This window comes from Chelon labrosus (genome assembly GCF_963514085.1).
Source record: "Chelon labrosus genome assembly, chromosome: 22".
Classification (NCBI taxonomy): domain Eukaryota; kingdom Metazoa; phylum Chordata; class Actinopteri; order Mugiliformes; family Mugilidae; genus Chelon; species Chelon labrosus.
In genome coordinates, this window is record NC_140355.1 from 14,293,880 (window position 1) to 14,319,864 (window position 25,985).

Sequence of the window (25,985 nt, forward strand, 5' to 3'; positions counted from 1 at the left end):
GGCACTACATTAAAGACCACGTAGTCATCCAATTGAAAATAATGGATCCTAATAATGGAGATGGGGACGATCTGCAGAAGGCTTTATTAAATTCTCAACATTATAGTTTGGCATCTTTCGATAAAAGTTGAGAAGTGATCACGAGGTCAAAGGGGAAACTGAGGAGCATCCAAACTCTTAAGCTAATCCTTGTGTGTTACTGGACGTGATTGGTAGGAGCAGAACTGAGGTCGTGAGGTTACCAAAACTAGTCAATAATCATTCTGGAGAGACTGCAAGAATCCACATTAAGTTTCACAGCACGCTGACGAGCAGCAGCAGAGATAATCTGCAATAAACTGTAAAGTAAGAGTGCGTAATGCACAGGCAGGTAAACATTACGTGATATAACTATAATATATACTCACTGTCATTCGTTATATACAGTAGTAATGTGCAATTTGGTTGGTTTGGACAAAAATGGTAAGAGGAAAACTCATGCCTGCACTGTGGCGAACTGTGTCACTTCTAAAGCCAAGTTGATTTGAGACAAGAGAGGCGATATTTAACGTGTTCATCTCACCGTACGTATAGCCACGGAGCAACGCTTTAAACGTCAACCGCTCCATTTCCGCTGTGCATCCGCGAGCACATAAACTGCGAGCCAGTGGGCGGACCAGAGCACCCGCTTTCAGAGATACGGCAATCATTAGCCGAATTGCTCCAGCTCCTCTCCTCCTCCACTCAACTTCTTGCACCTGTTCCAGCGAAGTTTATGCTGTGCCGTACGCGGACCGAATTCCTAATTATCTCATAGAGCCGACAAGGAAAACAGGAGTCAGCGGGACAGTTTTCAAAAGCAGGGGCATCCGGGCTCATTGCTTACATGCCTCTCCTGAATTTATTTTGTGGATCTTCCGTTTATGCTGCCAGTCGACAAGGCACTGTTTTGTTAGCTTTATTTGGTCCGCAATATTGCAATTGCTATGCATTCTTCTTCAGTAATTTTATTTTCAGCATATAGTTGCAGCTTGTTTGCATACCACAGAGATGCAGGCTGGTTATATGATGAATACAGCGGAAATTGACCTTGGAGTGCACATGAGTTTAACACAACGTTTGCGTCACCTTAAATGAAAATGTGCCAATGGCAGGTTGGTCTTCCAATCTCCGGCACGAAGTCGCATTGAATAAAGTCCGCGTGCCGAAAGCTGAAACCTCTCAGTTCAAAAACAAAGGGAAAAAAAAAACAATCATAGCTTGAGCACACAGCTCTTCATCAGCTGAATGGCCCCGAACATAACTCGTCACCGGTGGCAATAATAAATCTTGTTTGTTTTTTTGGTTTTTCCCTCCTCCGTTCAAAGCTTTCAGCGTGTGCACTTTAATGTCCTGATTTTTAGCTCATTTTATTTTGGCTCTAGCTCATGATTTACTTTTTTTTTTATGAACGAGGATCTTTTGTATTCCGTTGGTCCTGCGGAGGGGGCACCGGCACCGGACGGCACCGAATTGAAAACCCCAAATCACGGCTGAGGGGTGAGGGTGGCGATTTTAATGCCAGCCATTTGAAAACAGAAACAGGGAAAAGCAGGGAGAGCTGTCCCTGGTCCATTAGCTGTTCCAGCTAACAATAAAAACTACACAAATTGCATAATATTTTTCAGTACTCTGCGGCAAGCAGGCATGCAGCTCGACAGTCATCCCTGCCGCGTGCTGCTTGAAGGACAACTGTATCCAATTATGGTTGGAAACACACAAATAATAGTAGACCGTGATGGATAGTGGCAATTATGGTAATATGCTCCACAAATATACATCCTTTCTTAGCCAGCTCCAAACCAACAACTTGGCACTGGTAAGCATATTACAGCCTACTTCAGTTTTTAAGGATATAATCCAAAAGTGATTATATCTCTCAAAGTTTCAATCTTTAGTTTAGCGAGTTTCTTGTGCAGCATTGACGTAATTGAGATCATCATAACGTCATGTGGTTGCAATTAAAATGCACTTAATAACAGAGCATCGAGCTAAATAAGTAAAAATTAAAAAGTCTGCGCTTTTGGATGTTCTCCAAGTTGAACCTACCCAGGTCTAATGAATGCGTTGCACTTACCATCCGCGACAAAATGCTCCGGCACATGGAGGGTAACCTTGACAGTGAGGGGGCAGGAATCCTGCGTAGCATAGACAATGGCAATGACACATGTACTGATGGTAATCAGCGTCAGGGTGACCTTATTCAGAGGACTGTGTGGATGGCCTGGAGGTAGAGAAAGAGGAGAGAGGAAAAAAAGTAAGTAAACACTTTAACACAAGGCCTTTGGTTTTTTTATCGGGGGTCTCGAACAGATGACCGGAACATAGCGCACGCAGGGGCGTAGCACAAACCCAAAATGTAATCATTTACCTTTGCACTTTGCTTTGCTGGAAGTACAGCCGAGCCTTGAGAATGCAGTTAATTGTACTCCTGATTTATGAATCCAACCCTGACACAACTTTGGCCGGCGTGGGTAAAAGATGATTTAGAATAACCCAGCTTCTGCACAATGGCGCGGCATCATTTACCAGTGTGATATATGATCTTATTGCCACTGACAGGGTTATAGATTGGTTGTTTCGGTTGCCCTTTGGCTCTGCCGGGGCTCCTATTTCCAAGCTGGGGTATGGGAAATGAAATTAGCTGCTTAACCTCTGTCTGCTGATATTTATCATGGGAGACAAGTTGGCATGTTCAAAGGAGGCTTACTGGGATGTGAGGAGGATAAGGTAGGGACAGTGCTGACTAAAGGTGGAGTAAGCCAGTCCTAGGAAATACTGTTGATATTTGAGCTCAGCAGCCAAACAAACACGCCCCCTCCCCTTCGGCGCTCCTTCATTTCAATGCACGGGCGCACACTGTCAAGGCAACGGCACCGCACATTCGCCGATGTAAACGTGCCTCCGAGCCCTCGCCTGATCGCACCCCTTCTTCAATTTATATTCATCCGACCTTTACTCCTTGGGCTGTTTCTCAGCGGTATGTCCTTTTTGAAGTATTCAGCGCTTTAGCATTAACCTTCCTCCTTTCCGTTTGAATTTCCCTCTCACTTGCACTGCACTGTACTCCGTGGTGGCCAAGCCATGTGTGAAAATGATGCCCCATGCTCCCCGAACCACTCTTTCACAATTTGAGCCCGGCATTGTCATCTTGGAATACGCCCCGCGCCATCGGGGAAGAAAAAAATGCATTGATGGAATAACCTGGTCATTCAGTATATTCAGGTAGTGAGCTGACCTCATTCTTTTGGCACACAATGTTGCTGAACCTAGACCTGAGCAACTGCAGCAACCCCAGATCAGCTTCTACAATGTGGAATTTACACCGATCAGGCATAACATTATGACCACCTTCCTAACATTGTGTAGGTCTGACCTTGTGCCCCCAAAACAGTTCTGACTCATGAGAGAATGGACATGGGCCTTCTGGCAACGGGGCCTTTGGGTCCTATGGGTTGTCAGGATAGGCCTCTGTAGATCAAGCTTGTTCCAGTGCATCCCACAGATACTTGATCAGTTTGGGATCTAGTGAATTTGGAGGCCAGGTCAACACCTTGTGGTGTTTTTCATTATTTTTTTTGAGTTGTTCCTAAAACCTTTTTGTGTGTGTGCGTGTCTGTGTCAGACTGCATCCTGCTGGGGATGGCAGCTGCCGTCAAGAAGTGTCACGGCTACGGGGTGGGGGTGCGTGGTCTGGTCTAGATGGGCGATAAACATCTAAGTAACATCCCTTCGAAAGCCAGGTCCAAAGGTTTCCCAGTAGAACATTGCATCGCCACAAGATGGTCAGTGTTATTTACTTTACTTCTCAGTGGTCATAATGTTTTGGCTGATCGGTGCACACACAGACTACATAGAACAATTAGAGTCCTGTATAGTTCTGTTCTATATCGGTGTCCCCTTCACTTTCCCCTTCCTAAATCAAAGTCAGATTTTATGAATCACAGACTCAACGTGAACCCCAGATATCTTGAGAGAAGCACAGAGGCAGCGAAAAGCAGTTCAAGGTCAGAATAAGAGAGACAAAGTTAGGCTAATGAATCCACCCGCACCGTCCCCAACTGCGATGGTATTGTGATGGGACAGAGACGGCAGAAGAGCAGTTAATCCCCGTCGGGCGTGGGTGGTGTCACCGGGCTAGCCGAGGGGTCCCTCAATTACTATAAAAGCTTACTGAGTAGACAAAAGCATGTACGGTCACGGCGGCAAACACTTACATTATGGCCGCAAACCAAACACGCGACAAACGGAGCACACTCGGTTGCAGCAGACAAGCAGAAAAATAGACACGTCGCACACAAAACTAAGTAAATATTGTTTAGCTTAAAATGTCTTCCATTTTCTTCTTTGCTTTTAATCACTTCCCTCTGCCCGTCCTCTTAAAGAAAGCACGACCGCTCTTTCTCAGGCTGTGACTTTAACACAGATCCTGACCATGAGTTTTATGTCTTTCCCAGTGGTGTGCTCACAAAGCTCTGCTAATAAAATCCTGTTTAAACAGAGACGTACGCTTCAGGCGATTCATTTTCTTTGTCAACACATTTTCAGATTGCGATTAACCACACGTTAACAAATTCAACATAGACCCATATTGTTGTCGTGTTTGTGAGCAGAGAATGTAATCTTAATAACCGACTGAAGCCTATACAGATATACAGCATTACAGGTATTACAATCCTTATCATTATTCCTCAAAATGTCGCATTTGAGATAATAACAAACATGTCCTAAATCCTGCACTGAGGCCGTACACCGATCGGCCACTACATTGCAGCCACTGACAGGTGAGCTTAATAGCATTGATCGTATCGCTGCAATGCAATGTTCTGCCGGAAAATCGTGCCTGCTGGCATTAGTGTGGATGCTACTTTTACATGAACCATCCACACGCCGAGCACACCCCCACATCGCTGCCGCAGTGGTACCCACCGCATCGCAAACATGACACCTCGAGGAACAGGACAAAGAGCCCGAGGCGCCGGCCCGGCCTTTAGACTCCCTAGGTCCCATATCCGATCAAGCATCTGCGGGATGTGCCAAAACAAGGCCAAGCCGCAAGAGCCCCCACGCTGCGACCCGCACGACCCATCCGCCCACGTCCTGGCGCCAGACGCCATGGGACACCCCTGGAGGGTTCCGTGTCCATGCCAAGATGGGTCACAGCTGTTTTGGTGGCAAGAAAGGTAGTCTCTAGAGTGCAGAGTGAAATATCCATGATAACAAAGAGTTTTTCAACTCAATATTAAGTCATTTTCAATCCAATTTATATTCAATTAGAAACACTGACCTGAAATCTAGTTTGAGGAACGTTAGCTCCTCATAAACGTCCTATAGGTATGTTTCTGTCATACGTAGGATACAGTACTCACTCGGCCATACAAACATGGCCTATAGCTTATTGTTAACATTCAAATCATGGTTGTAAATGGACGTAAGAGCCAATTTGGTATTTAAATTAGTAGTTTAAAAGATAATAGTTTCATTATGGTGATATACGGAACTACCGTACATAACTACAGAAAATCAACACTATGTCTTTTTTAATGTCTCTTTTAATTTTACTGTCTTAAGAAGTGGTAAATAATGAAAAATAATGGCTTAGAATAATTATAAATGTAGAAATGGCCAACCATCAACAGCTCATACAACTATTTTCCCGATCAGATTGGAAGATAACCCCTGGCTAGATTACATCAAAAGGGAATTCTTTAGTGAATATAATCAAAGTCACCAGAGGTGGTTGGGGTGGATAGTGGGCACACAAAGTGTACTACTCTTGCAACACAGATGAGGGTTTTCACTAAGATATAATACGTTTTGTTGATCTGCAACAATGGGGGAATAAAGACTTAGTACTCGACGAGAAGCGAGAAATCTGTTCTTGCTCCAAGGGCTGTGAGAACAAGATGACGTCATTTTGCAGTCCTCGTTTGGGAGCTGTTGCAGCTTGTTCTCGACACATCAACCTGGCAATTAGCTTAGCGTGTGTGACGTATGCTGCAGTGGGAGGGCCCTATGAGGACTTCCCCGGAGTTCAGCACTTGAGTTTCTGGTATATAAATGAGCTGGCCAAAATGAACTTTGTTCTTGTTCTTGCTCACTTCAAGAACAAGAACAAATTTCTTGCTTCTTGCGGAGTATGTAACAAACTCAAGAGCAACACATCGTTTCACATACACACAAATGCAAAAAATCCACATACAGCCCGCACTATCACACATCACCGTGTGGGAAAGGACGTTAAAATCATGCTCGCCCAAGTTATTTGACTCATCACAGAGCCTCCATTTACATCAGCCCGTATATCTGCGTTGAGTGTCACCGAGCTGTGGCTGCGGAACGGCACTTTAAGCACCACCGGGCACGAGCACGACTCCCTCTTACTTCCAGCTATGCTGACAATTCCAGAAATGTCTAGCCTCATTTCACTCAGCCACGAGCCACACTCCCATCATTTCCCCTCATATTCAACCAGGGTAAGGCTGGAATTCATTTGTTTTTTAAACATGTTTTATTGTATTTTATTCCCTTTTCTTGACTTTATTACCTTCTCAGCGGCGCATCTTGGATAAGAGGGTCTGCTTCCTTCCCGTGCGAGTTAATGTTTTGAAAATGCGACGCATTTATTGCAATGGAATACACCTGAATCCCTCCTCACCTTTGCTGCGCCGTCGTCCTCTGTGCTGCTCTGTGTAAAACTTCATCTGGCTGTCTTCTTCGGGCTCTGACCCCGATTCCCCTTGAGGACCAAACACACCTCCGGTTGCTGGAAGTGACACGGCAAAAAAACAGACAAAAGAAAAAACAATGTGAATCAATCAATCTGTGGGTAAAGCACATTTTAGGATAGTTTTTCAAGCAGGTGGGAGAGTGATTCTGATTTAGCAGATCCTATACTTTGTAACTCAACTCCTGTATACAGAACACACCAACACATTTACAGTACGGATGACAGGAATGGCGAAATTATGGATTGACTGTCACCTAATCAGATTCCCCACACCTCTGCATCCTTTCCTGTCCCTCCTAGTTTGAAGTGAGGGTAATTTGTCCATCGTTACAAAGTTTGAGGAGCTCAATTGTCAAATCAGATTGGGTCGCGTCCCCAGAGCATGCGCACGTGTGCTCGAGTCTGAGTGAAGCTGCAGAGGAGACGGTAAGAGGATTTGATTGCACTGGCAACGTGGCACGGCAACTCCTGCTGCAGTAAAACACACAGGGGCTGCCGCAAAGTGATAATTGTCAGGGCTTTGCAGAGTGTTAAGCCATTGAAGGATAAATAATTAATCTCAAATATGTGTGGATGGTTTCAAACCGCATTCCACGTTTGTGATAAAATGCACAGGAGAGAGCTTCTGATAAATATGTTTGTTATTGTGGTTCGCAGAGTTTCCAGGTGTGACTGAGGCTTTGTTGTAAAAGAAATACCTCGTGAAAATATGATCTGTCTGATTTCTTTATGTTTTTATACACGTGCTGTGCTTGTATAAGCCCCGGGATCGCAGCGATTACGCTCCCTAAGATCCTAAAGCAGAACGAGAATAAAGGACAGAGAGGAAAATCAATGATTTTCTCGTGGCTATGAAGAAGCATCTGAGAAGAAATGCTTCTCCTGCAGACAATAACAATAATTGTATTATGCTTTTCCTGGGTTTTGTCCTTGCCCTTTTGTCTGCTTTTTGTGTGCAGCGTGAAAAGTCACAAAAGACAAAGTCCATTGTCAAAAAAGTTCTCCCACAGAAAAACACAACACGGCTTCTGAACTTCCCGACAAATATGTTCTGTTTCCTACCTACGTCCCTAAGTAACACATTTGCAAAATGGTAAGATAATAGTAAGCTAGCTGATAGTTTGGCACGCCCTCAACCAATAGATGCTGTTTCACTCAGAGCAAAAGCAAAGTCCCTGTGCTTCGTGGAGAATAAACTGAGTGTAGAATAACAGGATGAAATTTATTTTGACGGCTGTTACTTAGCCGTACAAATCCACACCCACTAGTACAAATGGGTTAGTGAGTATTTACTCTTCCACAAGAGATGTAGGCTTTATGAATACAAGGGTAACAATTACAGGCTTCACTTCTAATTGCCGTCACTTAAAAGATCTTGGTAATTGTCTTCCGTGGCACACAAGTGAAAAAGTATGTCGTGCAAATGAGATAGAGGGGTGGACTGAGTGTAAAATACAATGAGGACTCAGATGAGAGCTCATTTGTTGAGCTCTTTAAAAAAAATAACAGCAAAGCATTTACATGAATTAACTAAATTTGATCCAGACACAAATTTTGTGTTAATGTGCAAAAGTGCAAAAGTTACAAAGACTTTTTTTCTGTCCTTAAATGGGCCAATGGAGCTCACTGAAGCAACCGATCTATGCAAAGACATAGCACTGTGTGTAAACTTGTAACAGATGACAGGAAGCCAGCAAAAATGTTCAATAGACACCTAGTGTCCTAATGGTTCAGCTTCAGATGACCAATAAAAGAACCACAAGTAAACTGACTAATAATAAATGGCCTTGCTTTTATATAGCGCTTTTCTATCTATTGGTACTCAAAGCGCTTTACAGTCACAGACACATCTACCCATTCACTCACACAAGCACTCACACATTCAACTTAGCACCTGGGGGTTCAGTGTCTTGCTCAAGGACACTTCGGCATGTGGCACATTCCGGGGATCGAACCGCTAACCCTCTGGTTTGTGGACACCCCGCTCTACCTGCTAAGCCACAGTAGGTGGTGATTAACTAGACACAGCTGTTTGAAAAGTCATCCCTGGAAACAGTTTGAAAATTATTGTGTAGGTCTCCCTTGTTCCACCAAAACAGTTCTGACTCATCAGAGAATGAAAATGGGCCTTCAGATGGTGTCCTGTGGTGTCTGGTAACATAATGTTGTGAGTGGGGGCCTTTGGGTCCTATGGGTTGAGGGGATGGGCCTCTGGGGATCAGGCTTGTTCCAGTGCATACCACAGATACTTTTATCAGTTTGGGATCTAGTAAATTTGGAGGACAGGTCAACCTTGTGCTGTTCCAGGTTTTTTTAATTGTTCCTGAACCGTTTTTGTGTGTGTGCCTGTGTCAGGCTACATCCTGCTGGGGATGGCTGCTGCCATCAAGGAGTGTCATTGCTATGGGGTGGGAGTGCCTGGTCTGGTCTAGGTGGGTGCTACATGTCTAAGTAACATCCAAGTAACAACACTGCATTGTCACAAGATGGTGAACGTTAGTGCTTTTTACGTTGTGGCTGATCGGTGTACATCAAGCATGTTTGACATTTAGGATGTGAAATTTGAATAATTGCATTAGCACTTTCACAATAGCCAGTGAGCGAGACAAAGCTCCCAAGCAAACAAATGCCAACTGACATCAAACTACACGCCATCCACACTCATTTAGCATTCATTTCCTTTCTCTTTTTTGCAAAGAAAAAGAACAAAGTTACAACAAGTTGTTGCACTGTGGTCTCTGTTTTATTCACATAAGCTTTCCTGTGAAACAATGTGAAGTGGTGCATTAAATGCTCCCTGTTCTGTCACAATAATCTATATAATATCCCGTATATGTTGTGGTATTTCTTGTCAAATCTTGTAGTGTGTGCATGTTTGAGATAAGACCAAAGATCATCTGTGATCTTTATCCTTAAGTGTGTGATCCGACCTGATTTTGAATTCTGCTAAAACTCATGTTGTCTGAGCTGTAAATACACCCCTAGTAGTTCATTCCAAGTTGCTTTCTGGTGAATGGATCAAAAACAGGGAACAGCTGTCTTACGAGGTAAGACAACTGAGCACTGAAAGCACAAACAAAATGTTCAGGTTTTAGTCAAGGCACGGTGGTGTGTTCTGAAGCAAATGTAGATGGGAGAGAATATTTTTTCTCTGAGGCCAGACTCTATCAAGTTACAATATTGTTGACAAGACAAGGTGAAGACATCGGGAAATTTTTCAAGGTCAAAAGAGAATATTTTCGAGGCTTGTACACTCACACAGGCAAATGAATAAACAATGAAAGTAATAATAGTAGCTTGTGGCTGCAGACTCTTTTCAGATACAGGAAGATACACAGATCATGGAGCGGCACATAAGGGAAGCCCTGTCAGACTCTTTTTATCACCATAAAATCGGTTATTTTCTTATAAAAGTCACACCACTCTTATTAAAAACAGTTTATTGCCAATGATAGAGCAACATATTCTCCATTCTTTGTTCAGTCGACACAGTCGTAATTCTTGCGCAGGGCAAACGCATGAGCAACACCAGGTGAAACAGCTTCTCTTACTCACTTCATAAACATTTTGTCATAGCTCATGAACATTTGCCTGCACCATAAAGATTTCAGACATGATTAAAAGTTCTATTAAGTCTGTGTAAAAAAGTGCGCACGGGAAGCTGCAGTCATTCTTTTGGTCCGGTGCACTTAAACAGGTCCGGAGTCGAGCTGGATTTCCAGTGGCGGTGTTTGGAGAGTGAAGGCGAGGCAATGTGGTGTAAAATTGGCTCTGAATTTATGCATCGTGTTAGAACATGCCCGCAGAGGTGGGAGATGGAGAAAAGATGGAGTGAGGAGGAGAGAATACAAGGACAGCCTCACTGGTCTGCCTGTTAGCTGTTCACAGTGTTGAAGAAAGGCGGCTATTTTCTTTACATCTAATGAAGAACATGTTTCTTTCATTGAAAAACAGTAACACCTTGAAATATCCTTACAGGGGTGGCGTTTTCTTCCAGTAAGGTGAAAAACCAACCCCGTATTTTATATGACAGCTGATTTAATACATGAAGACATGAATCCTTTCTACATATTGGAACTGTGTTTTCATTAAACTTTGTTCCTTTTTACTAAATGCAACTCTGGTGTTCTTTATTGCGGTGAATATATTTTGTGACAGTTTTAAAAATGGAGCGGAAAACCAATTTAGAGAGTTTTAAAATGTTTCTGCAGGTCATCCAGCTGCAAGCATCTCAACTCATCCAGGTTGCACCATATTTAGAATTGCTACAAGCAAGACTTAAGGTGATTGAGTAAGGTGTTTGATTATATAGAGCAGTTGTTACCAACCTTTTCTTGCCTGGAGTCCCGCTTATTTGTTTAAAAAAACAAACAAACAAAAAAAAAAAACCTGAGGTCGGCAGTTTAGACACACAACAGTTTACGTTCTTTGGGGGGTTTTGGCTAGCTTCTTGTGGCAATTGACTCATTCTGGCCAAGTCTGGTCCTGTTTTTCAATAAAAACCAAAGCTAAGATCATTCTTAATGAATCATAAGCTCTTTTTTGTCTCCCGGACATGTTGTTTTATTCATAAAACAAAAGAGTGAGCTAGCTTGTCAGCTAGTTGCATGCTAGCTGATGAAACTGAGAGCCAGTCACGGAGCTTAAGTTAGCCAAGCGGCTAGAAAGCATTCAGTTGCAGACAACAGAATCAGCCGCTTCAGCCCTATTCGCACGGGACTAGTTTTACCTGGGGACGTCATGTGATTCAAAAACGACCCCCATACGTCTGTGTTTTACGTGGCGCATTCGCACTTGATAAGCAAACTCTGTGTTTTACTCTAATTTACTATGCATATTTTATCTCTGCTACTTTCCGCTTCATTCCACTTCATGTCAGAGGACATTTTACATTTTTTCACAGCTTTAGTTACTTTGTGAATTGATATTTTTAAAAATAAAACATGATGAGACTATTGATCCCGGGAAAGAAATTACGAACGACCTGTCAGTATTTAAATCAGCCCCACCTTTGTCGATGAACACATAAATGCTTGATTTAATGATTTCATCCGTCTAAATGGGTGAATGGGTCAGTGACATCTCAACGGTTGTACCCTAACTTCTGTCCAAACTTTGATTTACAGCATCCTTGGTGATTATTAAGTGACGAGAGCCAGAAAAAAGCCGTGAATCAAACAAAGGTCTCGAAAAAGTACACACCCCAAAATCGCAAAGATTGGGGATTCGCACTGGATTAGTATTATCACAGGACCTCTGTGTTACGAGAAATAGGGTAGGTAGGTAATTTGCGGTGTCATTTCTACTTTACGGTCGGACATGGCCGATTCGCATGGGATTAAGATCACAGACGAACTCCGCTATTACTGTATTACAAATTACCGGAGGTCCCCAGGTAAAACTAGTCCCGTGCAAACAGGGCTTTAGTCTCTTTGCAAACACTTTTTACTGTTTATTGCAAAATTATTGACACAACCATAAAGCCTGTTTGATATTAATTGTATTGAAGTGCTGGTTCTGAAAGCAGCTCCTTAGGCAGACAACAACTTCTGTTCGAATATAATATTCTTATGAGAAAATAATCTATAAAAAAACAATATTTAAAATGTAAAATAAAGCATAAAATGGACACTGGAAAGCACTGGAAGTAAAATTCAAAAATACAAAACCATAGTACAAATGTCTCAAACACACACACACACACCAGTAGATGCACACAGGTCACGTAGCATTTGTGACCAGACTTACACCCATGAAAGTGCTTCACAAATTAAATTTGCACTTGCATCCGGTGTTGGATTGGCATATGTTTTAACTAAAGTAGGGGCTAAAGATTCCTGTAGCTGCTACATAAATTGGAGATGTGCTGACATAGCACCACTCATTAATGAAGTGAAAGCATTCCAGAACATTTACCAGGAAAGCTGTTTCATTGTTATTCATGAAGGGTTTGTTAAATCAGTGCAGTTGAGATAAATTCACGGAGTAATAATGAGAAATAGATGGAATGAAATAAAAATAAAAAAAATGGATAAAATGAAATTAAATAAATAAATAACTGTACCAAAATGTGAATGAATTATCAAGGGAGAACAATTTTCACACTGCATTAGCAGCTCAGTGAACAACAAAATCAATTTCAAGTTTAATAACTGCGCATTCACAAACTCTCTGCGCCGTCTTTGTTTGGTATTCTGTAATAGTCGGATATTGCTCTTATTCAGTGCTCTCTTTTTCTGTTGCTTTGTTTTGGAAAGTTAGTGTTGCTCCCCATCACTTTCCGTCTGCAGTTACTGATATTTGAACAAAAAAGCCGATCAGATTACCCTTTCCCATCAAAACTGTTCTCTGGAAAGGAAATCGGACAGATACAGTCAAGGCTTGCACTTCCTGTCATTTGCATGGTCTTCCCCTTTAAATACATACTGTCTGGTTGCCATAAACGACAGGGTAACATTTCACTGATCACACTAATAACCTGTGGACAGGCGCATTTGATTACTTGAAATCCAGATTACATGTGAACTTGCAGATAGGGCACAGATTTGATAAAAGCCACACACAACATTACATCTAAAACACATGGCACCCCTCTTTGGAAATATGACCCGTGGCCCTTTCTGTTTCATGGGTTCTCTTTCATTTCTACCATATTTCTTGCGCTGGCAGTCCATTTTCCTCTGTTTTCATCTCGCCTCTCTCTCCCTCAGCGGTAATACCTTCAAAACCGTGTCCCGTCAAAACATCAACAGCCCCAACACTAAGGCTAAACTCTGGAATGCATGTACTACAAAATCCAATTACTATGGCGTACCCATCTAATTTTACCTTCCATTTCACAGTCTTGAAGTCCATTACATAAGTTTTCTTACAAAACAATGTACACAAATAACACATGACTTTTAATCTCAATCCAAAATGCCATATCTGGATGCATCCTTTCTTGAAATTTTATATTATTTATTACAGTCTTCATATTTGTTTTAGTAAGGCAAAGGCAAACTGCTGTCACCAATAACGATAGCTGTGTAAAAATAGATATGATCTCAGACTATAAAATCCCATAATATGATGTCAGTGGGCCGTAGAAAAGAATGGATCCTTGTTTTGCCAAATAAAATTTGCAGTTGCAAGGCAAGGTTCAACAGAAACATTGCGGAGAAGCAAAGCGGGCAAAACTGGCTGGCCATTTATTTGTAGTCTCCAAAAGAAATAGCGGCCTCTAACCGAGGAGGACCACTTTCAAACAAAACAATTACTCTTCACATGTTTACCACTTGACTACAGTGCTGAGCTAAGGCTCCTTGCAGACCAATCCTAAACATAGCCTATTCATATGGGATCCACCTAAACAATGCACTCTGGCCTACAAGGTCAAAAAACTGATGAGGCGAGCATGCAATGTTAATGGAATTTGGGAATTTGTCGCAGCCAAAGGTAAAAAAAAAAACTCTAGGTATGCAAAGTGGGAGGAGGGATGGGGGCGGAAAATTAATTTACAGTTTATGTATGACGCCAACATAGTCCCCAAACTGTAGAACACACTGCACCACTTAAATTCCTACCACATCAAACAAGTGGAAGAGTAGCTCATTCTTCAACAAAGTCGATCTGTACAACTCGACTCACAAAAATTGTAAACGTAATGTCTGGGTCAGCACTTCGGAAATCACTGTGAGTATACACCCATCAGCCACAACATTAAAACCACTCACAGTAGAAATAAATACTGACCATCTTGTGACAATTCAACGATCTGCTGGGAAACTTTTGGACCTGGCATTCATGTGGATTTTACTTAGACATGTACCACCCACCTAGACCAGACCAGGCACCCCCACCCCATAGCAATGACACTTCTTGATGGCAGCAGTCATCCCCAGCAGGTTGCACACAGGCAAAAAAGTTTAGGAACAACTCAAAAAAACTCAAAGAACAGCACAAGGCCTGATCCAGAGAGGCCCCTGCCTTCAAACCATAGGACCTAAAGGCCCCACTAACAACATTCTGCTGGCAGACAGGGACAGCAATGAGGACTTGCACTTGGCAGTGCATAACATATAGCTTTGATCTAAAAAGTAGGACTAGGCGTACCTGTGAGTTAATAGAAAGGACTATTCTAATAGTCTGCTGGCAACCATCTGTCAGCCACAAAGCGATGGTTGATGAGCAAATGGCTTTATATGCAGATTCAGTCTTTGCACTTCAGCATTTATCTTACATTCAATTTCATTACATGTGAACTATCCAATCAATTTCGAGAATACGCCTACTCATATAGACTGCAACTAGACAGAAGTCAGAAGAATATGTAAAAATATTAAGTACAAGAAGACAGAAGAGAAGACGCAAATCAAAAAAAATAAAATAAAACAAACTGCAGGGAAATAGCAAGTGGGATGGCACAATTACCCACTGAAGCAAGAATAAAGTGATTTGCTGTTAAAAGGATTTGGGAGGGGTGAGTGAGGAAGACAGTGTGACTAGCAAAATACTAGCACACATGAGCTTAAGAGAGAACAGAAAGTCCACAGGAGAGAGAGTGGTGTACTGGTTTGTAATCTTTCCTGTAGTCAGAATGATTAGCGAGATGAGTGGTTATGGGAGAGCTGGGAGTTGAGGTGATGTGTTCAGACCGAAATGTAAAAGCTAATATTCCTCTGCATGGAATGAGGGCACACCGCACACTAGTAATGCTATGATATTATTGCACTGTTGCACCAGCATGAAAAACCAGGAAACCCATCTTCTACAATAACATATTTCATTTGATTCAATTGTGCCAGCACCACTTTCAAATCTAACCCAGTAATGGTTGGACTAAAGTCATAAACTTTCACCGTGAGAAGGCAACGGAGACTGTTTTAGTTAGATGAAGATGCATGTGGAACCTCCTACAACATAAGTTTGCAAATATTTTCTCTGAATTCTTCTTATTCTCTCGCCGATGACCGCTGGGATAGGCTTCGGCCCCCCTCCCCCAGTGACCCTTCACAGGACAAGCAGTTACAGAATATGAATGAATGAACATATAATGTAATTAAGGTTCACCCTGTGCATGTGTTGCTTTTAAGGGGGAACAACTATTTTTTACAATCTGGACCTTATTTCTGGCATAAAATACAATCGTTTACTCACCCATATAACTTTGGTGTAATTTGAAATCGTTCGGAAGATAGTTAGATCTGCGTATATCCATGTAGTGGGAGTGACTGGGGCACCGAAGCGCAGCCTCTAAATAACGCATTATCTGCCACAAGACTTGTTAATTTCACCAATATTCTGCTTGTTTACCTGTAATGTGCTACAGCTAGTTTTTTGCAACATGGCTGAATATTTTTCCAATTATGAGGCTGTGGACGAACCATAGCAGTAGCAAATTACAGGTAAACAAGCCGACCGTCACGGATGCGCGTGGCGCTCAGAGATGACATCATCCAGTAGGTCAATCTACAGATCCCAGAAGATGATAACAGGTAACTCTGTAGCACTAGCGTACGATAACAAAATATTGGTGAAATAAACGAGTTTCGTGGCAGATAATGCGTTATTTAGAGGCTGCGTTTCGGTGCCCCAGCCACTTCCACTATACGGATATACGCAGATCTAACTATCTCCCGAACGACTTCAAATTACACAAAAGTTATATGGGTGAGTAAACGATCGTATTTTATGCCAGAAATAAGGTCCAGATTGTAAAAAACAGTAATTCCCATTTAAAAGGGCTCATTGGAAAGACTTAATTTTGACTCTGGAAATCCTACTTGCCAACCAATATTTATCCTTTTAGACGAAAAAGGTTATGTGTCGCTTTTCAATTCAATTCAATTCAATTCAATTTTATTTATATAGCGTCAATAACAATACAAATCGTCTCAAGACGCTTTACAAAAACCCGGCCTGAAACCCCCAGAGCAAGCCTGAAGGCAACGGTGGCAAGGAAAAACTCCCTTTTAACAGGAAGAAACCTCGAGCAGAACCCAGCTCATATGGAGGGACCCATCTGCCTAAGGCCAGCCGGGTGCTTTTCCAGAATATCATATAATTGCACGGACATGTGAATCAATAAAGGTACGAGAAGGTGTGGCGGTTGTGAGTGGACTGACCTTTCGTAGGTCAGGGTGCACTTGTCAGTGGGGAAAAAAAATGGGAGTGAAAGGAAAATAGTAAGTCAGTGCCGTAGCTAATTTTCACCTGATGCCATGTGTGTTGACAGGTTTGTGCATTTGGATAACCTTGCACTCATTAAAACTGTGAGTATGTGTCTGTATTCTTATTTACACTAGGCGTATGCGTGCATGTGGCTTCAGTGTGACTTCCTGTGACTTCTCAAGCAAGACAAATTGCTTTGACTCACAGCTGCGATACTTAAATGTCAGCTTGCATGTGTGTACTCTAAATTGTGCGCTCTGTATTTCTGCAGGTGGCTACTACTTGCGCTTTGTGCCTGAGATGCCATGTATGTCCGTGACGATGTGTTCATGAGTAAATTAAGCCGACAGCAACACTAGTCCGCACATGGCTCAGCAACCGGTAATGACATTAAGTCACAGCTGCATTCAGCGGCTGGGCTTTCTGACACCAACAGGCTAAACATTTCCAACTCAATAAGAACTGGCATCCACATTCAAACAAAAGCAAAAGTATGCAAATGTGCCATTTATAATGCACAAGACGGCATCTGAGAGGCTGCAAGAGCAAATCTGAGGAGTTGAATTCATTGAGTTGTATTTCAAAACACTATTAAAAATGCATGTGAGCAGATATAAACACAAGTTTGCAACACAATTGCATCCAAAAAATAAAAAATAAAAAACGCAGAAATTCCTTGGATGGTTGATGTGAGGTAAAATGATTTGAGAGATAGGAACTTCCGGAGGTAGAATTTGTGATTTATTTCCGGCTTTGTCCCGATCCCAGCCTGTCTATGTTTTAAACAGAAACTGCATAATGGTGCAGGATGCCAAAACATCTGTAATGATGGTCTGGCTCTTCTTGTGTCTGTTCGTCTCTCGTTCATTTCTCTCTTAAGTCTCCCACTGCTATGACAAAATATTCCCAATCAATACTGTTTTACACAGTGGCTGGACAATATATGCTAAGAGCTCAGCACACATGCACCCGCACAATACTGTAAACAACCAAGGCATGCCGAAAAGTTATTACAGAGGGCATCACAGTATAAGCACTGCTGACACATTTTACAGCCCAAATTTACAAGTTGCTACCTGTTAAAAGGGAGAGAAATGACTTGGAAAAGGTGGGAGGCTTAACAAGGCACCACTTGGCATTTGTACTCAAGTGGCTGCAGTGTTTGTATACTCATCTCTTTATTTATTTTTTTTATTGTATCACATCTGCGTCAAGAACACATTTGCCAATTTGTACCTAATAAGCAAATGGCATTGTGTAAGGAGACCACTCTGGATTTTAGATATGTGATTGCTGAGAAGGCAGTGACAGGCTGTTAAAAGTCATTTTAAATGAAGGCCCTTGGCTCCCTCCTGTACGCTGTTTCCCTTACCTGTTATCAACCAGCTTGTACAGTGGCAAAAAATTATAAAAGGCTGCATAGTGGGATATTTAAAAGTTGTCGCTACAATTCGCAATTGCACCTTCATATGAGAGCATTCTGGTGCTCAGCTGGTAAGTTAATTGCACAGAAAGAACAGCGGTGAAACGGGAAGAAGCTGTGCACGTCATGTTTATGACATCTTACAGCTTGTGTGCATATGCATGAGAGCTATAGCGTTTCTGGCTTTCCTTTTGAAAAACACCTCAAGGCTAAGATGGTGACATGTGCATACAGTATGATGTACACAATAACTGCCTATATCTACAATCCCACTGTTTTCTTCTTTCAGCATTCTCCAACATGAGAATACCACATCAGCTTCCTGGCTGTCAATCACTTTATTTTTCAGACTACAATGCATCCTTGCAATGGGTTTCTTTTTATCTGGAGGATAAGAAGCACTTCCTAGGTGCTTCCTAGGTGCTTCTTGGCTTATTTTTCATTCTTCCTGACCAGAGATGAAGAATTCATAGAACCTTGGTTACATTAGTAACTTGCTTTTCTGTCAAAGGCGTAAGTTTCTATAGGCAACTCCTTCTCCATCTTTGAGGTTTCTCTGGCAAACACTCATTATTGACTGATGCAAAATCCATTGCTATTGGTGTTTCAGAGTGTGAATGTTGCAACACACCCCACATTACAGTATACTACAAAATACAGAGAGTGTTTTGTGTCTCTGATTAGCTTAATCAGCTTTGCGTTCGGCAAATGGTTGTTAATTTATATGTTATATATATAAGTCCTTACCGTAACTCAAAAGGTATTTTCCTAAGGTGTATCCCTAAAGCAAGAACTGAAGACAGTTTTGAGCTTGTTACTCCGCAAGAAGCCAGAAATTTGTTCTCGTTCCTGGGGCTGCGAGTTTGTTCTGGCCAGGTCATTTATACTTCACGAGAAACTCAAGCGCCGAACTCCGGAGAAGTCCTCATAGGGCCCTGCCACTGCATACGTCACACGAGCTAAACGCTGATGCGGGGTTTATTTTTGGATATCGGCCAGTCATTTTGATGACCTTGTCCATCGGAACACGCCATTCATTCAGCATGCACCCACACAAAATATGCCGATCTCTACCCAGGAGAGATTAGCGGTCACGCTGCGAATATTAGCATCTGGGAGCTCACAGAGTGGCTGCTAGCATTTCCGCTTTTCTGCATTAACCACACCCACTCCAACTTCTGACCAATCACAGAATAGTTGCCAGAGACATGACACGACAAAAAAGTTCTGCTCAGTTGAGTGTCAAGAACAAAATATTGTCATTTTGTTCTTGAAGAGTATATAACAGCCTTTAGAAATGATCTTAGTTAGAGAGTACCTTTAACCCTTTTGAACAGGTGTGAGAATATTTTAAGAAGCCCAATCATCTGCTTGAAGAACCAAAAACCACATTCTTATTTATTTATCTGTTAATTTGATAAAAAATGTGGATGGTTTTTTCAAGTTATGTTTGCCGTGTTGTTTATAACATGATTAAATGCAGTCAAAGAGAAAATTGTGAAAGAATTAAATTCACTATAGATGAGCTGCATATTCATAATGGTTGAGCTGCCTCTGCTTTATTTTTTTTTAATGTGAGAGTTACACAACTTTGATTGCCGCTGGAGGCAGCAATCAAAGTTGACTTTTTATACCGACTTCCACGCAGGGACATGAATTATAAAGGGCACCAAGATAAAGCTGTGGGCTTTTGCGGCTTCATTTTCACACTGGATTATACCTAAGGCGTGTGCTTCTGTTGTTTGAATTACCAAAATCCAGGTTTTGTGCTGAATATGTGTTTTTAACATATAGCAAGACGTCAAAACGGTTAAATATCGAGAGTTTCTAAAAGAGTGTATTTAGCAACAGCTTCAACGCCAAGGGCTCTTAGTAATGCTCTCAGAACACTTCTGCTGTAAAATCAATGATTATTGCAAAACGGGGTCCTCGTCATCAGGCTCCTCAGTGTCTCCTCAGCTTTCTTTTTTTTTTTACAAGCCGTTAAAGAGAGTGAACATCTCTTTAGGACAGTCTGGTAATGTCTGCCTCACATTTAGTTAAAAGACCAGGGTGGAATGCAGCTACAGTAATAAGTAATTCCTGCATTGGCTTGATAAATTACAACATTAAAAGCAATCTTAAAATAAGAAGGCAGCTGATAAAGGAAGGCTGCAAATTACCAGCACAGTTGGTTTCAAAGGACGCGCAGAAATAGAGAACAGCCAAAATTTATGCAAGTTGTCGTCAGTGAACTTTGCTCGATTATTTTGATAGTAGGCAAGGTCATTTGTGTTGTTGCTTTCTATGGAGGTTTTTTTTTTTTTTTTTTCACTCAATAAAATAACTGTACATATAATAAAGAAAATGTTCACATCCCAAAACCACCTGCTTCCTGAATATTGATGCCACCTCTGTAGGTAACATCAAAGAATATCCCCCAGACTCCTATGAGTCAAAGTATCAAAGAACGTGGTTAGGCTTAAGCAGACAGATTACAGTCAAAGGTGGGCTTTAAAGAATAATTCTAACTTTGCTACAAGTAAATTTAACAGCTTCAACCTTGGCTGCCTTTACTTGGTTTTAAAAAGTACTTGAACATAGTCATGAAGGAGCATTCACATGCAGCCAAGAGTTACACTCACTTTGACGGTGATTCACTTCTCTGAATAAACTAATAAATATTGTTCCACATCATTAACTGAGTGAAACTGCTGCACTCTCCGCTGAACATCTCGGGGAGGCAGCTTAAGTACAACACACTGCCTCTGCATGCCGGCATCAAGCATTTGCTTTTAGGGAAACTAGAGTTGTTCTCATGTAAATGAGGCCAAATGAGACCATCTTCCTCCCACCTTCCCTCGGTGTCTCTCTTTCTCCTTCTCTCTACTTACCAACGCAAAACTGCCAGTTTTGCTGCCTCCGTGTTTTGAAGCAAAGTCAATAACTGCTTGAATTTTTATGCTGTCGGTTACTACTAGGATTTATTTACATTCACAAATTAATGTAATGCTTCACGAGTTGGTCAAGGAAAAAAAATAACAGACGAAAACACAAACACTGGCTGGAATGGCAGCGGATCGCCTCTGGCAGCTGTGTTGGTCAGGCAGTTGGAAGCAGTGGACAGGGGTGCATACAGCGATGGTGAGCAGGCACATGGTGAATAGAGACGAAGGGCTTGGTTCAGACAGCACAGGGCGTTCGAGTTAACAGATACATGTGGATCTAACATGCAGTGGTTCTCAAGGAAAAGCAGCTAGATTGTTAAATGCAGCTTCCTCAACTAGTTTCTTGTTTCTTGTGTGCGTTATCCATAGGGAGGGTGTCTGGTTTGAGGAGCAGCAGGCCCCATCAGTCAGGTAAAACTGTGCTTGCTCGGCACCGTAGAAGACCAGAGCTGAGGACAACTGACATGTGATGATATGAATTGAACAGAATGAACAAAGTTCCATTGTCAAATCGTGTAATATGATGGTTGTGCATCTGCCCAAAGTAGTTGCTGTCCAACAAAGTAAGATACTAGTACACCCTGGGGATATGAGATATGAGAGTGCTGGATAGGAATAGGATAGGAAGCCCTGGAAGCATCATTTAGTTATAATGGTGGCATTTATGATGAGAATTTCACAAGACACTATATAACTTGGAACTTTTAAGATTGTAGTTACTGGATATGGGCTGGCAATGTTCACTATGCATCTTCACAAGTTTATGACACCAAACACATCCCTGATCTAATTTAAAATGTTACTGTAATTGCTTAAAATGCTTAAAATAAAAATTCTGGGCTCCTCTTAATTATACAAAGACCTCATTAACTGGGTTAGTGTAAACTGCAGTGATCAGCAACTGTGTGGAAACAAGTAACAAATACATTGCAAATTGGGATGCATAAAAAATATTATATATATTATACATTATATTATATTTCCCGAAATAATTATCTGGATATTAATATAGGAACATTTTGAGACTTATTCAAAAGCAATTTGCTGTTACAGACAGTGACTAAATGATTATGCATGACATTAACAGAGGATTAATTGCAGAAAGGAAATTTGGTCAGATGGGTTGACAGATCATTGTGTGATCTCTTTGGTTGTCCTGTTTTGTTTCAGTCTATCTAGGTCTTTCACGCACAAAATGCACTGCTATGACTTGGCAGTAGATCAGCTCTACGGCCTGTTGTAGAGAAGCCCTGGGGCTGCAGACCCACAGCTGTAATCACTGTGTTTTGTCTGCAGCAAAGATTGAAGACTGCTGAAAGTGGAGCTGAGCACAGAATGAACTCAAGAACCATGGAACACAAACTCTCTCTCGGCCTCGCTCTCTCTTTCTCTCTCGCACACACACACACTCCCACACACACACACACACGCACTGACGACAGCCGAGAAACTACTTTCATGTGCTACTTCAAAGCATCAATTAAACAGGAGAAAACCTAGATAATAACCAGAAGGTTATCCTCATCGTAATGAGCCAATGTATTCGTTGTGACACATCAAAAACACTACCACTGCTTCTAGCCAGCACATGGAAATGCATTAACACCACAGCGGGGAATAGAATGCACAGCGGTGCATGCAAATAATGGAGGATGTTTTTTTAAGGACAGCTCTTAATATTTTGCAAAACCACGGTGCCTTTTCACTTGGAAATGTTTCCGCAAAGGTGTCCGCAGCAGAACAATGAAGGTTACAAATGGTAACCCTAGTTTTACATCACCCTGCAGGGCATTATATGGGCTTTTCGCAGAACGCAGGAGAATGCAGATTTTGCTTCATATTCAAGGTAGAGCAGCTCCTGTATGCCAAAGAAAATCATTATGATCCTCATATACAGCATGTCATGCAGTACAAAGAAATACATTTTCATCCATTAAAAGTTTCTTGCAGACTCCAGGTTTGACCAAGACAGCCTCTTAACATCCGCCAAGACTCCCTTTGGAGAGACGGGAGGCAGCTCTCGGCACTCCATTTCCACATCATTAGATGCAGTGTTCATAAGGCAGATTCAAGGGGATTGAAGAAGTACAAAAGAAAGGGCTTATGTGTGCATCTCATTGCAGGGGTGTACTCTACAACAGAACAAAACACGAAAAGCAGCCTCTCTCTCCTATCTTTTCATGACATGAGGAAGTTGATGACACGTAGTCTCTGACAGAATAATGCAACCACATTTCTCTGGCAGGAAAGAGATGGTAGATTGGGCAGTTCACTGACTTCACACCAACGTGTCTGCAAAAAAAGCCAGCGGCCTCAATAGCACGGCCCATTGTACAGACTGAATGTGGCAGCGGACCCGTTGGCCGACAGGAATTTGTCTTAGTTTCCCGGGCTACATGTGGACTTGGATGGGGAACGGTCAGGATGATGCCAATGACGCCGGCAAAACCCCAAAAAGAAAAGATATGGCAATTTACTCTTTTGCTTAAAATAATTTAGCTAGTCTGCAAGCAACATGGTTCTAAACAACTCACAAGTTTTTAAAGTTGACTAATGTGTGGTGTTAGTCAAGTCGACTTGTCACACAATACAGTTGAAAGTAATGCTTTGCAACAATGAAATCTGTTTCTTTAACCTGAGTACATATTGTAGCGTCTCACACAAAGGAAGCTACAGAGGCTTTTCTACAAGATAGCTGAAGCTTGAACATGGGCTACTGTCTGCCGTAGCCCACATCAACACCATAAACACCATCAGTCTGACACTTTTGATTAGGACCTGTCTCTAGGCAAACTGTCAACTCTACCATAACTTCCGTCTCTCGCATGATGCATTCACTGACATCAAGGACAAAAAAACACCCTCTATAATCACAGCAATAATGTCAACTAACACAACAGAACTGAACATAAACATATGCACTTATCAATACTGTGCGCTGCAGTTATGTTTAGCCTATACGAATCGGCACCGCTAATAGCATAAAACCACAACATTTGACTTGGCATTTTGGATGATCATATAGCTATCTTTTTGTCAATGAGGTAAAAGTGTAAAAAACACTTAATGGTTATTTAAAACTGCTTTCAAGGTGCATATATTTTATTATCATTCCAAGTTTTATGACCTGTTATTTATAGAGTGAGCGGCTGCCAAGGGGAATGTGAAGGCAGTGACTGTACAACCAGAGAATCTATGCATGAGCCAACATTTTTCTGGGAGTCCAGGTATAAGAAGATGGTGCTAAGAGAAACTAGGGCAAAACACTGCGTGCTGACAGGGAAGGAATGTTGCTACAAAGCAAGATTCCAACATGCAGGCTGTTGGACACCAGGAGAAGAGCTGATGAACAGCTGCAGGGTTTAGCTGAGCGGACATAACTGTCGGTGTAGTTTTCCAGTTGGTTAGATATTCAGTTTCTCGTAATATACTGTAACTGCGAATCAAGTTAACTACTGTGATGGCTTAAACATAGCCAGTTTCATCTGACATCCAGGCACTACAAGTGTAACATGTTTCCATTCTGCTTCTCTTCTTTTTGTTCTGGGTCCCATTCCTATGAAGATTCTTGGAAATCCAGACAGCTCTAAGGCTCAGTGATTGACCATTAGAAGCATACTTTCTTTCTCCTCCATCTCCCAGGCTTCAAGCAGGGGAAAAAAAAACTGTGTGTGTACGCTGCTCGATGCTGATGCCCCACGCACCATATTCTTACAGTACCTACTGTTTTTCCTCCCACTCAGACAGCGAGGACAATAGCTTCACTCTTGGGCAGACGAGCCGGCTGCCTGTGTTCTCGATATTGGCGTGTTAACTCCCTAATCCTCGGTTTTGCACATCATCAGCTTGGTACAAAAATTGACTAAAGTGATAATAGCATCGCCTAGCCTAGCTAGTTACTCAGAGAAAATGAACAAAGGATGCCCACTTCCTTTTTTTGTTTATGAGTAGGCACTAGAGACACAGGGTTCCAGGCTCAAAAGGTATCTTAAAGGAAAACTGTTCCTAGCCCTGGTCCCTGTCTTGCTAAGAGAAGATGAGTATTGTGCAGCTCAGTTAATTCTTCTTTTAAAGTGGATCAGCTGTATTTCATGTTGGCTAACAATCAAATCGGGTGGTCCCATCTCGCGTATAAGTGACATTAACTCCAGTAAGCTCAGGCCAACCACTTCTTGTCACTTCTCATAAACTACGCCGGAGATGTCTCGTCTGTGTCACCTGGTTAGATGTGCATAATATGGATTTCCATTTAACTGGGTCAAATTTCTGTAATACTCCCCGGGGTTCGTGTTACACTGCCAAAACTGCTTGACAGTTAAGGAGGAAAAAAAAAAACGCAGCCCCTTGCAACAGGGCCGAAGCATGTTTTCATTTATTTCATCTATTTCATCTGAATATATAATCCCAGTAACTGTTTACTGTTTACATTTGGACTTTAGTCACTTTACTTATACAGTCTGTTTACATTCTCCATGGACATTTTGGATCGTTATAACATTTATGGCATGGTAACTTTGTATTTTGTATCTTTTTCTATTTCTGTATTTTTTTGCTCCTTAAAATGTCTGTACTTGCACATTAAGCTGCTCACTTGTGCCTTAAATTACCCCCCGGGAACAAACAAAGTTTTCTAAATCTGAATCTGAATCTGAATATTTCTCAACTTCCCACGGACAAAATTAAAAGCAACATCAGTGCGAGCCAACACCGGTGCGAGCCATTTATACCTGGCTCG

At 41.8% G+C, this 25,985-nt stretch overlaps 1 protein-coding gene across 1 annotated transcript in view; it reads right to left on the reverse strand.

The window, feature by feature from the left end:
* astn2 (astrotactin 2) overlaps window positions 1-25,985 on the reverse strand; it is a gene marked incomplete at its 5' end in the record, with an annotated part of 268,101 nt that overhangs the window by 134,240 nt on the left and 107,876 nt on the right. Inside the window, 2 exons of the mRNA XM_084572312.1 lie at window positions 2,096-2,242; window positions 6,677-6,784. Coding sequence (XP_084428438.1) covers window positions 2,096-2,242; window positions 6,677-6,784 — 255 coding nt within the window. The remainder of the gene's footprint in view (window positions 1-2,095; window positions 2,243-6,676; window positions 6,785-25,985) is intronic.